Raw genomic sequence first — 15,257 nt, forward strand, 5'->3', positions numbered from 1 at the left:
GTCTCTCAGTAGCTCCACCAACCCTCACTCTCTCCTGCCTCTCCTGTCTCTCAGTAGCTCCACAGACCATCACTCTCTCCTGCCTCTTAGTAGCTCCACCGACCACCACTCTCTCCTGCATCTCCTGTCTCTCAGTAGCTCCACCAACCCTCACTCTCTCCTGCCTCTCCTGTCTCTCAGTAGCTCCACCAACCCTCATTCTCTCCTGCATCTCCTGTCTCTCAGTAGCTCCACAGACCATCACTCTCTCCTGCCTCTCCTGCCTCTCAGTAGCTCCACTGACACTCACTCTCTCCTGTCTCTCAGTAGCTCCACCAACCCTCACTTTCTCCTGTCTCTCAGTAGCTCCACCAACCATCACTCTCTCCTGCCTGTCCTGTCTCTCAGTAGCTCCACCAACCATCACTCTCTCCTGCCTGTCCTGTCTCTCAGTAGCTCCACCAACCATCACTCTCTCCTGCCTGTCCTGTCTCTCAGTATCTCCACAGACCATCACTCTCTCCTGCCTCTCCTGTCTCTCAGTAGCTCCACCGACACTCACTCTCTCCTTCTTTCCTATTTGTGTGTGAAGATTATGCACTTGTAAGACGGCTGCTCATGCTACCTAAATATGTATATCTCTACAGATTGACATAGCAACCTCACCCCCCTCTCTCTCCTCCCATCCCCCTCTCCCTCTCTCCCCCTCTCTCTCAGACGGAGTCCACAGTATCTCGGCCCAGTGCGTTCTACGAGTGCTGATCATCACAGAGGACATGTTGAGCAGCAGCGTGACGGTGCGCCTCCAAAACATGTCCCAGGAGCACTTCCTGTCCCCACTGCTGGGTCACTTCCTGGAAGGGGTGTCGGCGGTGCTGTCCATCCCTCCGGAGGATGTTTTTGTATTCAACATCCAGCCGGACGGCGAGGCAGGGGGCATCCTGAACGTCAGTTTCACCGCTGCACTGCCCGGGGGTAACTTTTTACCCTCAGAGGCCCTGGAAGAGCAACTCTACCTCAACCGTCCGCACCTCACCTCCTTGGCAAAGATGGAGGTACGGGAGGCGGAAGAACAGACAGATCAACTCAGAAACACAGATAGCATTAGACATATGTGGTTACGCATCAAGATACATAGATGTACGCACTGAACACACACACTTACAAGAGGACGCACACGTACACACACACACACTCGCTCTCTTTCACTCTCACTCTATTCCCAACCCGTCCACTGAATTGAAACTATCTGTGTGTGTGTGTTGTAAAACAGGTGCTCCCGTTCGATGACAACGTGTGTCTGCGGGAGCCATGTCAGAACTACATGAAGTGCATCTCGGTGCTTCGCTTCAACAGCTCTGCTCCCTTCATCTCCTCTCCCTCCATCCTGTTCCGGCCCATCCACCCCATCGCCGGGCTGCGCTGCCGTTGCCCCGCAGGCTTCACTGGGGACTACTGCGAGACGGAGATCAACCTGTGTTACTCCAACCCCTGCCTCAACGGAGGTGTGTGTGCTCGCAGGGAGGGAGGCTACACCTGTATCTGCAGAGAAGACTACACAGGTAATAGGTGTTTAGTCACTGCGTGTGTGTGTGTGTGTGTGTGCGCGTGCGTGCGTGTGTGTATGTATGCTTATGTCTGATTCACTGTGTCTGACATTTTGTGTGACGTTTTCTGACTGTTTATGAAAAATGTGTGTGTTTGTTCCTGTGAGTGAGTCTCTGGAAACAAAGTAGTGTTATGTCCTCACAAGGACGTGTTTCCGATCCCTCCTCCTTTCCCCTGGGAATAGCTGCAATACTGTCTTATGGTGGAAGTGATGGAGGATAGATGCCATGAATATGTTAGAGGTGTTTCATATTCTCTTTCATTTCAGATCAAAAAAGCTTGGGGTGAACCAGCACTTATCTTTCAGAAGTGAGAAGGAGCCTTAAGCGCTGTTCAAACTCTTGCAGAGAGAGAAGTTAGAGACTAAAGGAGAGAGGGAAAACTAGAAAGAGGGCGAGAGAGATACGGGGAATGAAGAAAGTGATCGCAACGATGAATAGAACATTTTCTGTATTGCCTGTGTTTGTATGAAATGTCACTGTGTTGTTTCAATGGACTGCATAGAACTAACACAGGCATTTAATAATGATTCTGCAATAGATGGAATGATTCCCATGGAGATAATAAAAGATATGGAGAAAAGAGAACTACTTAGAGTATTTATAGATAAAGGAAAGAGGGGGAGTATAGAGAGGGAGAGATGGAGCATTTTACATTTAGCAGATGTTCTTATCCAGATCGACATAACAGTGAGTGCATACATTTTCTTACTGGTCCCCCATGGAACCCACAACCCTGATGTTGCAAGCGCCATGCTCTACCAACTGAGCGCCATGCTCTACCAACTGAGCACCATGCTCTACCAACTGAGCGCCATGCTCTACCAACTGAGCGCCATGCTCTACCAACTGAGCACCATGCTCTACCAACTGAGCACCATGCTCTACCAACTGAGCGCCATGCTCTACCAACTGAGCTCCATGCTCTACCAACTGAGCGCCATGCTCTACCAACTGAGCACCATGCTCTACCAACTGAGCGCCTTGCTCTACCAACTGAGCACCATGCTCTACCAACTGAGCACCATGCTCTACCAACTGAGCGCCATGCTCTACCAACTGAGCTCCATGCTCTACCAACTGAGCACCATGCTCTACCAACTGAGCGCCATGCTCTACCAACTGAGCACCATGCTCTACCAACTGAGCACCATGCTCTACCAACTGAGCACCATGCTCTACCAACTGAGCACCATGCTCTACCAACTGAGCTCCATGCTCTACCAACTGAGCACCATGCTCTACCAACTGAGCACCATTCTCTACCAACTGAGCTCCATGCTCTACCAACTGAGCTCCATGCTCTACCAACTGAGCTCCATGCTCTACCAACTGAGCTCCATGCTCTACCAACTGAGCTCCATGCTCTACCAACTGAGCTCCATGCTCTACCAACTGAGCTCCATGCTCTACCAACTGAGCTCCATGCTCTACCAACTGAGCGCCATGCTCTACCAACTGAGCTCCATGCTCTACCAACTGAGCTCCATGCTCTACCAACTGAGCTCCATGCTCTACCAACTGAGCTCCATGCTCTACCAACTGAGCCACATGGGAAAAGGGGGACTAAAGGGAGTGGGAGGGGCTAAGCTAGGAAGAAGAAAGGGAAGCATCAGAGGCAGAGAGAGGAGAACTAGGCAGAGAAAAAGAGAGGGACTAATGTACAGAGAGAAAGGGAGGTAAGGAGGTAGAGAGAGAAAAAGAGAGAGAAGGATGTAGAGAGAGAACAGGGAAGGAGGTAAAGATGGAGAGAGAGGGAAGGAGGTAGAAAAAAGAGAGTGAAGGAGTCAGAGGAGGTAGAGAAGGAAGGAGGTAGAGAGATGGCCTCTGGGGATGTACCATGTGTGGGAGGGAAGGAGGGGTAGGTTGAGGAGCCGTAGGGGAAGGGATGGCTTTGATGAATAAAACATCCCATGAATGAAGGGGTGTGAATGCATTAGCTCGAGATACAGAGAGAATGAGGAAGGGAGGAGAAAATAAGAAGCAGGGGAAATAAGAAGCAAAGATAGGGATGACAGGCAATCGGAAGATAGTTTTAAGAATGTGCAGGCATAGGGATGGAGAGAATGAGGGAGGAAGAGAGGAAAAGGGGAAGTCAGGATGGACAGGAAGTGTGGAGAAGAAAAGAGAGAGAGGGGGAAGAGAGGTGAAGGGGAAGTCAGGATGGACAGGGAGTGTGGAGAAGAAAAGAGAGAGGGGGGAAGAGGACAGAAATAGTGCTCCGTTTGTCCAGAATAAAGAGAATCGAGAAGCACCGGTAGAATGTAGAGTCGTTTTTTATAACAAGAGCATAAGTGTCTTGTTATCTTAGGGAAAGCTTTTGTCCAGTAATTGCTCCATTTCCATGTAAGTCTGTGGAGAATATGAATGTAGAAGCTTAAACTGTGCTCCCTATCGGTTTGAGTGGGCCCTCAGTGTGTTGAGTGAGCGCACAGTTGTACACCAAACAATTATAGGAGAGTCAGTGAAGTGAAAAGAATAGGATCTTCTGTTCTTTGCCAGGGCAACATGGACTCAGTGGTAGACATAACATAGTAAATGTAAATCTGGGCGACTCCAATTAGTATGATATGTTACATTTAATATGGCATACATTGATTTGTGGATGTCTATCATCCATTTCGTACAATATGTTACGAATTGCAATTTGTACAATATGTTACCAATTAGCAAAACGTATAATATGTTATGTATTCAAATTTGTTGTCTCTAACATCAGCTAGGTGGCTAATGTTAGCTAGGCAAAGGGTTAGGGTTAGGGGTTAAGGTTAGGATCAAGGTTAGGGTTAGGATTCAGGTTAAAGGGTTAAGGTAAGGGTTAGAGTTAGGGGAAGGGTTAGCTAACATGCTAAGTAGTCGTAGCTAAAAGGAAGTAAGTACTTGCAAAGTTGCTATTTAGCTACAATGACAAAGTTGTCCGTGATGAGTTTCAAACACTCAACCTTCGGGTTGCTAGATGTTTGCTCTGTCTGTCTGTCTGTCTGTATCACTAGACAAATAATTCATGATTATTAATGTCTGTTTATTTATTTTAATATTAATAAGTTGGTGTGTGTGTGTGTGTGTGTGTGTGTGTGTGTGTGTGTGTGTGTGTGTGTGTGTGTGTGTGTGTGTGTGTGTGTGTGTGTGAGCAGCGTGGGTGGAGGAAGTAGGAGGGGTGAAAGTCGTTTAAAGTCGTCTTGCTTTTAGACACAGAACCTGACCATGTTTTAACACTGCACATCATACCGGGGGGTACAGTCAGTCAGTCAGTGTGTGTGTCAGCGTGGGTGTCCATACGCGCATGAGAAAAAGACCAAGGCACTCTGCAGTCTCGCCCACCAAGCTTGGTGGTTGTTTTAAACCATGCCAGTGGCTGCATTCACCATAGTAGTGCCTTGACGTTGGTTGAACAAATATTGTACCAACGAGACACCATTAGGCCCGCCATACAAAGGCCTGCAGCTCTAACATGATCTGCATGTCTCCATGGACCTCAGCAGGCCTCTAAACTGGGGGCCTAGAGGAGCAGTGTCTGCAGGGTGAAGACAGTTCATGCCCACACTGTGTTTACACCAGCTCATTGAAAGGGAGGCTGGCTGGTGCTCTCTAGCTGGGTATTTTACTCAATCTGCTGAGTCTGATTATATGTATAATTTTGCCTGTAGTGATATAGTTTTATTTGCTGGGCATTGAGCAGAGACTACTGCCCACACAAATAGGTTTGCCTGCAGTGACAGTCATATTTTGAGAAATCCTGGCAAAGGAATAGAATGAGGAAAGGTTGGTTCATTCCATAGAGAATGATAGAAGCATCTAGTGAGACTACTGCCCACTCAAATGGGGTTGCTTGCAGTTACAGTCATATTTTGAGAAATGCTGGCAAGAGAATTGTTTGAGGAAATGTTGGTTTCTCCCATAGAGAATGATAGAAGCCTCTAGTGGCCAAAAGGCTGTTATAGCATGGGCAGCACCATTGTGTGCTTCCACCATGCTTCAGACATTTTAAAGTAGTCAACTGGGTGGGAATTCTGATGGGTTGTAGCCTCAATGGCGCTGCCCATGCTGTCACAGATGCTATAATGTCACAGATATGAAGATGAGTCCTCTATACATTCCTATGGTTCATCGAAACATTTAATACACTCATGACCAAAAGTATGTGGACACCTGCTCGTCGAATATCTCATTCCAATATGATGGTCATTAATATTGAGTTGGTCGCCCTTTGCTGCTATAACAACCTCCACTCTTCTGGGAAGGCTTTCCACTACATGTTGGAACATTACTGTGGGAACTTGCTTCCATTCAGCCACAAGAGCATTAGTGAGGTTGGACACTGATGTTGGGTGATTAGGCCTGGGTTGCAGTCGGAGTTCCAATTCATCCCAAATGTGTTTGATGGGGTTGAGGTCAGGGCTTTGTGCAGGCCAGTCAAGTTCTTCCACACCGATCTTGACAAACCATTTTTGTATGGACCTCGCTTTGTGCACGGGGGCATTGTCATGCTGAAACAATGCCCAAACTGTTGCCACAAAGTTGAAAGCACAGACTCGTCTAGAATGTCATTATATACTGTAGAGTTAAGATTTCCCTTCACTGGAACTAAGGGGCCTAGCCCGAACCATGAAAAACAGCCCCAGACCATTATTCCTCCTCCACCAAACTTTACAGTTAGCACTATGCATTCGAGCAGGTAGCATTCTCTTGGCATCCACCAAACCCAGATTTGTCCGTCGGACTACCAGATGGTGAAGCATGATTCATCACTCCAGAGAATGTGTTTCCACTGCTCCAGAGTCCAATGGTGGCGAGCTTTACACCACTCCAGTTGACGCTTGGCTTGTGTGCGGCTGCTCGGCCATGGAAACCCATTTCATGAAGCTCCCAACGAACAGTTCTTGTCCTGACGTTGCTTCCAGAGGCAGTTTGGAACTCGGTAGTGAATGTTGCAACCGAGGACAGTAGAGTGTTACGCGCAACGTGCTTCAGCACTTGGCGGTCCCGTTTTGTGAGCATGTGTGGCCTACCACTTCGAGGCTGAGCCGTTGTTGTTCCAAGACGTTTCCACTTCACAATAACAGCACTTACAGTTGACCGGGGCAGCTCTAGTAGGGCAGAAATTTGATTAACTGACTAGTTGGGAAGGTGGCATCCTATGACTGTGCCACGTTGAAAGTCACTGAGCTCTTCAGTAAGTCCATTCTACTGCCAATGTTTGTCTATGGAGATTGCATGGCTGTGTGCTCGATTTTATACACCTATCAGCAACGGGTGTGGCTGAAATAGCCTGAAATAGCCAGTTTCTTTGCAGCAATTCTACCATGAAGGCCTGATTCACGCAGTCCCCTCTGAACAGTTGATGTTGAGATGTGTCTGTTACTTGAACTCTGTGAAGCATTTATTTGGGCTGCAATTTCTGAGGCTGGTAACTCTAATAAACTTATCCTCTGCAGCAGAGATAACTCTGGGTCTTCCTTTCCTGTGGCAGTCCTCATGAGAGCCAGTTTCATTATAGCACTTCATGGTTTTTGCGACTGCACTTGAATAAACTTTCAAAGATCTTGACATTTTCAGCATTGACTGACCTTTTTGTCTTAAAGTAATGATGGACTGTTGCTTCACTTTGCTTATTTGAGCTGTTCTTGCCATAATATGGACTTGGTCTTTTACCAAATAGGTCTATCTTCTGTAGACCACCCCTACCTTGTCACAACACAAGAAATTCTACAAATTAATTTCAAGGCACACCTGTTAATTGAAATGCATTCCAGGTGAAAACCTCATGAAGCTGGTTGAGAGAATGCCAAGAGTGTGCAAAGCTGTCATCAAGGCAAAGGGTGGCTACTTTGAAGAATCTCAAATATAAAATATATTTTGATTTGCATAACGTTTTTGGCTACATGATTCCATATGTGTTATTTCATAGTTTTGATGTCTTCACTATTATTGTACAATGTAGAAAGAAAAACTCTTGAATGAGTAGCTGTGTCCAAACTTTTGACTGGTACTGTATGTGTACAGTAACATGCTGCATCCCCTCTCCTTCCCAGGTGAACGGTGTGAGTGGGACAGGCGTCAGGGCCGCTGTGTCCCGGGGGTGTGTAGGAATGGGGGGACGTGCAGGGAGCTGTCTGGAGGGGGGTTCCGCTGTGAGTGCCCTGCAGGAGGGTATGAGCGGCCCTACTGCGCTGTCACTGCACGCTCCTTCCCCCCCAAATCCTTTATCATGTTCCGAGGCCTCCGCCAGAGATTCCACCTCTCCATTTCTCTCACGTGAGTACTGACGTTCTTTTTCTTTCCCTCTCTCTTTCTCTCTCTCGCTCTCTCTTTCAATCTTTCTTTTTCTTTCCCTCTCTCTTTCGCTCTCTCTTTCAATCTTTCTTTTTCTTTCCCTCTCTCTTTCTCTCTCTCGCTCTCTCTTTCAATCTTTCTTTTTCTTTCCCTCTCTCTTTCGCTCTCTCTTTCAATCTTTCTTTTTCTTTCCCTCTCTCTTTCTCTCTCTCGCTCTCTCTTTCAATCTTTCTTTTTCGACCCTTTCTCAATTCCCTGCTCTGTCTTTCACGTGTCATGTCATTTATTTGTTATATTTTACCCTCTATCCTGTTCTCGTTGTCCCCTCCCCCACTTCTAGAGGCCCAACTTGGGACCTGGTGTGGCCCCTTGGTGTGTTCTGATTGGTCAGACGTGATTGCTATTTTGAAGTGGTCACAAATGTCATCTCAGGTCTAACTAAATCCCATTACTCAGAGGTACATTAGCTTTAAGACACATGACGTGATCCGTCCCAGCCTCTCTCAGCAGGCATAGCTCTTTTATTTATTATTTACCATAATGTCCTATATACTCATGTACACTTGCATTAGAGATTTGCGGTGAACCCTACAGCTTATCCTGTACTATGTACAGAGCATCTCCTGTACCGTGTGTGTGATGGTGGGGTTACTCACAGCTCCCTAACATGGTTGTGGGTTGTGTTACAGTTTTGCCACTCTGGAGAACAGTGGCCTCCTCTTCTACAACGGACGCTTCAATGAGAAACACGACTTCCTGGCTCTGGAGATCCTAGAGGGTCAGGTGGTGCTCAAGTACTCCACAGGTATGTGTCTATCTGTATATGTATGTGTATGGCTTTGTGGGTGTGCCCCGACTATACAATGGTAGGCGAAACCCTGGTTTTGAGTGTGAGCTCTGACCTGTCTGTCCCCAGGTGAATTGTCCACTCAGGTGAGCCCCTTTCTACCTGGGGGCGTGGCCGATGGAAACTGGCACACTGTCCACATCCACTACTACAACAAGGCGAGTCCCTGTGTGTGTGTGTGTGTGTGTGTGTGTGTGTGTGTGTGTGTGTGTGTGTGTGTGTGTGTGTGTGTGTGTGTGTGTGTGTGTGTGTGTGTGTGTGTGTGTGTGTAACCCGTAATATCTGCACATACCATGCATTTGTTAGAATTTTTCCCCTTCTACATTTTTCTCAGCCCTCGCACAGTGTGTGTACGGTATGGCTGTGTGTACAGGTTTGTCTTTCACTCTCTGTGAGTGTGGCTGTGAGTTCCTCTGCAGTGTCAGTGTTTCTTTCTATGTCACATATTCTTCCCTCTCTCTGATAGTCCACTGTGTGTGTACTGCATTTTACTCTCTGTCTTTGTAGCAGCACAAGCAGCAAGAGTACAGCAAGATGTTTTGGTGTATTCTGTGTGTTCTGTGTGTGTACTGTGTGTGTACTGTTTGTATGTGTGCGTGTGTGTGTGTGTGTTAAATTGGACTGTTCCTGTGTCTGCCCCAGCCCAAGCGCAGTGTGAGTGGGGAGGCCCAGGGTCCATCTGATGAGAAGGTGGCGGTGGTCAGCGTGGACGACTGTGACACAGCAGTGTCGCTACGCTTCGGAAAGCAGCTCGGCAACTACAGCTGTGCTGCTCAGGGCAAACAGACCAGCTCCAAGAAGTAAGTCTCTCCATCTCTCTATCTCACACACACAGACACAGACACACACACACGTGCACGTCATGTGCAAGTCAGTGTCAGGGTTAAACCCTCAACATTACCACTTAAGCCTGGCAATGCTGTCTGGACTTGACAAGTCCCTCACCACTGCTGCTGTGCTCTGTAAGCGCTGAGGAAAGTACAAGGGCAACATCTAATAGTGTTGTGCTCCTCTCTTCCATCCTCCTTCTCTCTCTATCCCTCTGCCTTCTCTCCCTCTGCCTTCTCTCTCTATCCCTCTGCCTTCTCTCCCTCTCCCTTCTCTCTCTATCCCTCTGCCTTCTCTCTCTATCCCTCTGCCTTCTCTCTCTATCCCTCTGCCTTCTCTTTCTATCCCTCTGCCTTCTCTCCCTCTCCCTTCTCTCTCTATCCATCTGCCTTCTCTCTCTATACCTCTGCCTTCTCTCTCAATCCCACTGCCTTCTCTCCCTCTGCCTTCTCTCTCTATCCCTCTGCCTTCTCTCTCTATCCCTCTGCCTTCTCTCTCTATCCCTCTGCCTTCTCTCTCTATCCCTCACCCTTCTCTCCCTCTCTCTCCGCCCTTCTCAGATCTCTGGATCTCACCGGTCCCTTGTTTTTGGGCGGAGTGCCCAACATGCCTGATCATTTCCCGTTTCACACCCGGGAGTTTATTGGCTGTATGAAAGACCTCCACATCGACAACAGACCTTTGGACCTGGCGGGATACATCGCTAACAATGGAACCCTACCTGGTCTGTATAGCATACTCAGATACAAGTGGAAACTCAGATACTTTACTGGGGGTAAAAATCCAGTTGGAACTTCCACTCACTCACCACCAAAATATGGTGATGAGAGGAAGTACAGTGGCCAGCAGATGGAGAAGATGGAGCGAGATGAAACTGGGCTGACGTTCTAAAAATTTTCTCATCGATGAAAAATTCAATCTCAATACAGTTTTCTGTTCCCAAAAGTATAATATTCTGTGAACACAGTGCACAAGTTTGGTAGACTTGACACAAAGCGTTTTTAGCTGTCTGTGTTTGTGTTGTCAATAGAAACCACTAACCGCTAAGTTGATTGAGTTTGATTGAGTTAACACAGATGTGATGATTTTCTCTGGTTCTGATAGGATGTAGTGCCAAGCTGCCCTTCTGTAACTCCGACCCATGTCAGAACGGAGGAACGTGTCGTGTCAGCTGGGAGACCTTCTCATGTGACTGCCCCCTAGGGTTTGGAGGGAAGGACTGCAGCCATGGTAAGCACTGACATACCTGTCCAGTAAACATAGGCTTTTCTCACTCCTTTATTAACAGACGTATACACACACCTCATACTAACCTCACTGACCATACCTTCTCCTTGCCCCCCTACAGTGATGCCCCACCCACATCGTTTCCTGGGAAACAGTGCCCTCTGGTGGGACCTGAAGAATGACGTGACCATCTCCACACCTTGGTACCTGGGGCTGGTGTTTAGGACGCGGGCCAGGGAGGGCACTCTGCTGCAGGCACAGGCCGGACAGTACACCAGCCTGGTCTTCCAGGTCTGTACACACATACATATACACTTACCTGTGCTACCTAACCTGCACTAGTTGATCTGTGTCTATTTGTCCGTCTGTCTTTGGAAATGTGTCCGTTTATGTTGGAGTAATAGCAACCTACAGGGGGACTCCAAAGCATATTTGTGTGGATTACTCTGTGGATTATTCACACGTGTCTCTGTTGCAGCTGGTGAGTGGTCAGCTGGTGTTCTCAGTGACCAAGGGGTCGACGCTGCCGGTGCGTCTGCGTCTGGACCAGGTGCAGGTGAGCGACGGGCGCTGGCACGACCTGCAGCTGGAGCTCCGAGACGTCCGCAGCGGGAGGGAGACGCGCTACGTGGCTACCGTCCGCCTCGACTTTGGCCTCTTCCAGGTGAGAGTCACAAATTGTCCGTACACACTGATTTAAAGTCAGATTTGCATTTCTTCCCTTAATTGATTAGGTTATAATTGTCGAGGCTTAAACTGATCCTAGATCTGCACCTAAAGGTGACTTTTACCCGGAGAGACACATTAAGGTCGTGTCCAGAATGAACAGTGACACACTAAACCCCCATATCACTCAGCAGTGCAGACGTCTCAATGCAAATCATAACCTCTAATTGGCCCTGTAATCCTGTAGGTTGTTAATCCCAATATCCAATCCTAAAGCCAGTGTAATGTCTGCCCACTGCTGGTGTTAAAACCTGTGTTTGTAAGAATTCACTCCAGCCATGTAGCACCACACACTGTCTTGTTATGCTCTTTCATTGTCTCTCCTGAATCCTTCTTGTTCACTTACTTTCATTGAAATATGTTTGTCTCTCACTCTTTCTCTCCCTAAACCTGTCTAACCCTTTCTATCTATTCTGTTCTGTTCTTTCACATATTCACTCTATCCCCCTCTCTTTCTCTAACTCCATCTATTTGAATGCACTGAAGTCATTCTGAATAACAGCGTCTGTTAACTGGCTAAATTTTTAAGTGTAATCTATTTAGTCTCTCTCTATTTCTTCCCACTATCTCTCAGGGCACAGTGATAGTGGGGAATGAGATCCATGGGCTGAAAGTGAAACACCTCCATGTGGGCGGAGTCCTGGGCTTGGGGGAGGTGCAGAACGGGATACGGGGCTGCATCCAGGTAAGGGTTCTATCACAATGGCAACTGTATCTTAACCGATGCCCATAATTCTTTCTGGGACTCTTATAGACTTTGTGTGTTAGCATGTACAGTCGTGGCCAAAAGTTTTGAGAATGACACAAATATTAATTTTCACTAAGTCTGCTGCCTCAGTTTGTCTGATGGCAATTTGCATATACTCCAGAATGTTATGAAGAGTGATCAGATGAATTGCAATTAATTGCAAAGTCCCCTTTTGCCATGCAAATTAACTGAATCCCCAAAAAACATTTCCACTGCATTTCAGCCCTGCCACAAAAGGACCAGCTGATTCTCTCGTTAACACAGGTGTGAATGTTGACGAGGACAAGGTTGGAGATCTCTCTGTCATGCTGATTGAGTTCAAATAACAGACTGGAAGCTTCAAAAGGAGGGTGGTGCTTGGAATCATTGTTCTTCCTCTGTCAATCATGGTTACCTGCAAGGAAACACGTGCAGTCATCATTGTTTTGCACAAAAAGGGCTTCACAGGTAAGGATATTGCTGCCAGTAAGATCGCACCAAAATCAACCATTTATCGGATCATCAAGAACTTCAAGGAGAGCGGTTTAATTGTTGTGAAGAAGTTTTCAGGTCACCCAAGAAAGTCCAGCAAGGGTCACAACCGTCTCCTGAAGTTGATTCAGCTGCGGGATCGGGGCACCAATGAGTACCAGTACAGAGCTTGCTCAGGAATGGCAGCAGGCAGGTGTGAGTGCATCTGCACACACAGTGAGGCGAAGACTTTTGGAGGATGGTCTGGTGTCAAGAAGGGCAGCAAAGAAGCCACTTCTCTCCAGGAAAAACATCAGGGACAGACTGATATTCTGCAAAAGGTAGAGTGATTGGACTGCTGAGGACGGGGGTAAAGTCATTTTCTCTGATGAATCCCCTTTCCGATTGTTTGGGGCATCCGGAAAAAAGCTTGTCCGGAGAAGACAAGATGAGCGCTACCAACAGTCCTGTGTCATGCCAACAGTAAAGCATCCTGAGACCATTCATGTGTGGGGTTGCTTCTCAGCTAAGGGAGCGGACTCACTCACAATTTTTCCTAAGAACACAGCCATGAATAAAGAATGGTACCAACACATCCTCCGAGAGCAACTTCTCCAAACCATCCAGAAACAGTTTGGTGACGAACAATGCCTTTTCCAGCATGATGGAGCACCTTGCCATAAGGCAAAAGTGATAACTAAGTAGCTCGGGGAACAAAACATCGATATTTTGGGTCCATGGCCAGGAAACTCCCCAGACCTTAATCCTATTGAGAACTTGTGGTCAATCCTCAAGAGGCGGGTGGACAAACAAAACCCCACAAATTCTGACAAACTCCAAACATTGATTATGCAAGAATGGGCTGCCATCAGTCAGGATGTGGCCCAGAAGTTAATTGACAGCATGCCAGGGCGGATTGCAGAGGTCTTGAAAAAGAAGGGTCAACACTGCAAATATTGACTCTGCATCAACTTCATATAATTATCAATAAAATCCTTTGACACTTATGAAATGCTTGTAATTATACTTCAGTATTTCATAGTAACATCTGACAAAAATATCTAAAGACACTGAAGCAGCAAACTTTGTGGAAATTAATATTTGTGTCATTCTCAAAACTTTTGGCCATGGCTTTATGCTATGTATGGTATATTGGTCTATGTATGGTATATTGGTCTATGTATGGTATATTGGTCTATGTATGGTATATTGGTCTATGTTCTTATGAGACTATATTTGACACCTATTTTGTCTATGTTTTAGGGGGTTCGTTTGGGGGTGCGACCAGATGCCATGCCCCTGCCCCGCCCCTCCAGGGCTGTCAAAGTGGAGACGGGCTGTAACGTTGGCAACCCCTGTGTCTCTTCCCCCTGCCCGCCCCACAGCCGCTGTTGTGACAATTGGGAACGCCACACCTGTCTGTGCGAACCAGGTAAGATACTACAAGAGAGAGAATATGTATTTGTGTGTTTGTGAGTCAGCAAATGCGTGTGTGTGTATATGTGCAGGCATTTAGCATTTGCAAAAATACCTATGTTTATTTCTCTGTTGGCAAATTATACAAAACTATCAGGTGAGGTGACTATAAAGAGAAAGAAAGTTTGAGAGGTGTGATGAAGAAAGAGTGAAAAAAGAAGGAGGAAGCGGTGAGCACCGCGGGGGGAGAGGAAATACAGAGGCTGACATGCTTTCAGCACCATCTACAACAAACACCTCTCCCTATTAGCATAGTGTAGCAGCGCTTCATTACCACGGTGTTGGCTTTCATCAGCACAATGAGCATTACAGTACATACGGAGCTGTCCAATGAGCGTCAGGAGGAGACCAATCAAAGTTTCATAACGCCACTCGGAAGTGCTCTGAATAATTCCCTCTCATCTTTGGCTGTGAGTACTTCAGTGCTGAATTAGCTTAAGGGCTTTCTCACGCACGAGAGAGTTACAGCTCTGTTCACACACTATACACTATACAGGCACACATACTGTACATACACATAGGGCACCGCACAACAGGGCACTGACATGAGGACATCTGCTGTCAGTGTGGTGCTGTGTTTGTTTGTGTTCGCCTGCTTGCTTTTTAGCATGCACAGGATAATTAGCTGCAAGGAAAATGAAATAGGGTTAGTTCTGATAGATTGCAGTTGAATCGACCCAGAGCTCGCAGTCGGCGTTCCAATTCATCCCAAAAGTGATCGATGGGGTTAAGGTCAGGGCTCTGTGCAGGCCAGTCAAGTTCTTCCACACCGATATCAACAAACCATTTCTGTATGGACCTCGCTTTATGCAAGGGGGCATTGTCATGCTGAAACAGGAAAGGGCCTTCACCAAACTGTTGCCAAATATTTGGAAGCATAGAATTGTCTAGAATGTAATTGTATGCTGTAGCATTAAGATTTCCCTCCACTGGAATTAAGGGGCCTAGCCCGAACCATGAAAAACAGCCCCAGACCATTATTCCTCCTCCACCAAACTTTACAGTTGGCATTCGGGCAGGTAGCATTCTCCTGGCATGTGCCAAACCCAGATTCATCCGTCACTGCCAGATGGTGAAGTGTGATTCATCACTCCAG

At 47.1% G+C, this 15,257-nt stretch overlaps 1 protein-coding gene across 1 annotated transcript in view; it reads left to right on the forward strand.

Annotated features, from left to right (window-relative positions):
• Window positions 1–15,257, forward strand: part of LOC139367347 (cadherin EGF LAG seven-pass G-type receptor 3-like) — a 48,171-nt gene that overhangs the window by 10,646 nt on the left and 22,268 nt on the right. Inside the window, exons 5-16 of the mRNA XM_071105551.1 lie at window positions 697–1,034; window positions 1,253–1,541; window positions 7,619–7,841; window positions 8,549–8,664; window positions 8,776–8,876; window positions 9,349–9,506; window positions 10,095–10,258; window positions 10,639–10,764; window positions 10,883–11,052; window positions 11,240–11,425; window positions 12,062–12,172; window positions 13,949–14,117. Coding sequence (XP_070961652.1) covers window positions 697–1,034; window positions 1,253–1,541; window positions 7,619–7,841; window positions 8,549–8,664; window positions 8,776–8,876; window positions 9,349–9,506; window positions 10,095–10,258; window positions 10,639–10,764; window positions 10,883–11,052; window positions 11,240–11,425; window positions 12,062–12,172; window positions 13,949–14,117 — 2,151 coding nt within the window. The remainder of the gene's footprint in view (window positions 1–696; window positions 1,035–1,252; window positions 1,542–7,618; window positions 7,842–8,548; window positions 8,665–8,775; window positions 8,877–9,348; window positions 9,507–10,094; window positions 10,259–10,638; window positions 10,765–10,882; window positions 11,053–11,239; window positions 11,426–12,061; window positions 12,173–13,948; window positions 14,118–15,257) is intronic.

Source organism: Oncorhynchus clarkii, chromosome 16 (assembly GCF_045791955.1).
Source record: "Oncorhynchus clarkii lewisi isolate Uvic-CL-2024 chromosome 16, UVic_Ocla_1.0, whole genome shotgun sequence".
NCBI classification, from domain to species: Eukaryota; Metazoa; Chordata; class Actinopteri; order Salmoniformes; family Salmonidae; genus Oncorhynchus; species Oncorhynchus clarkii.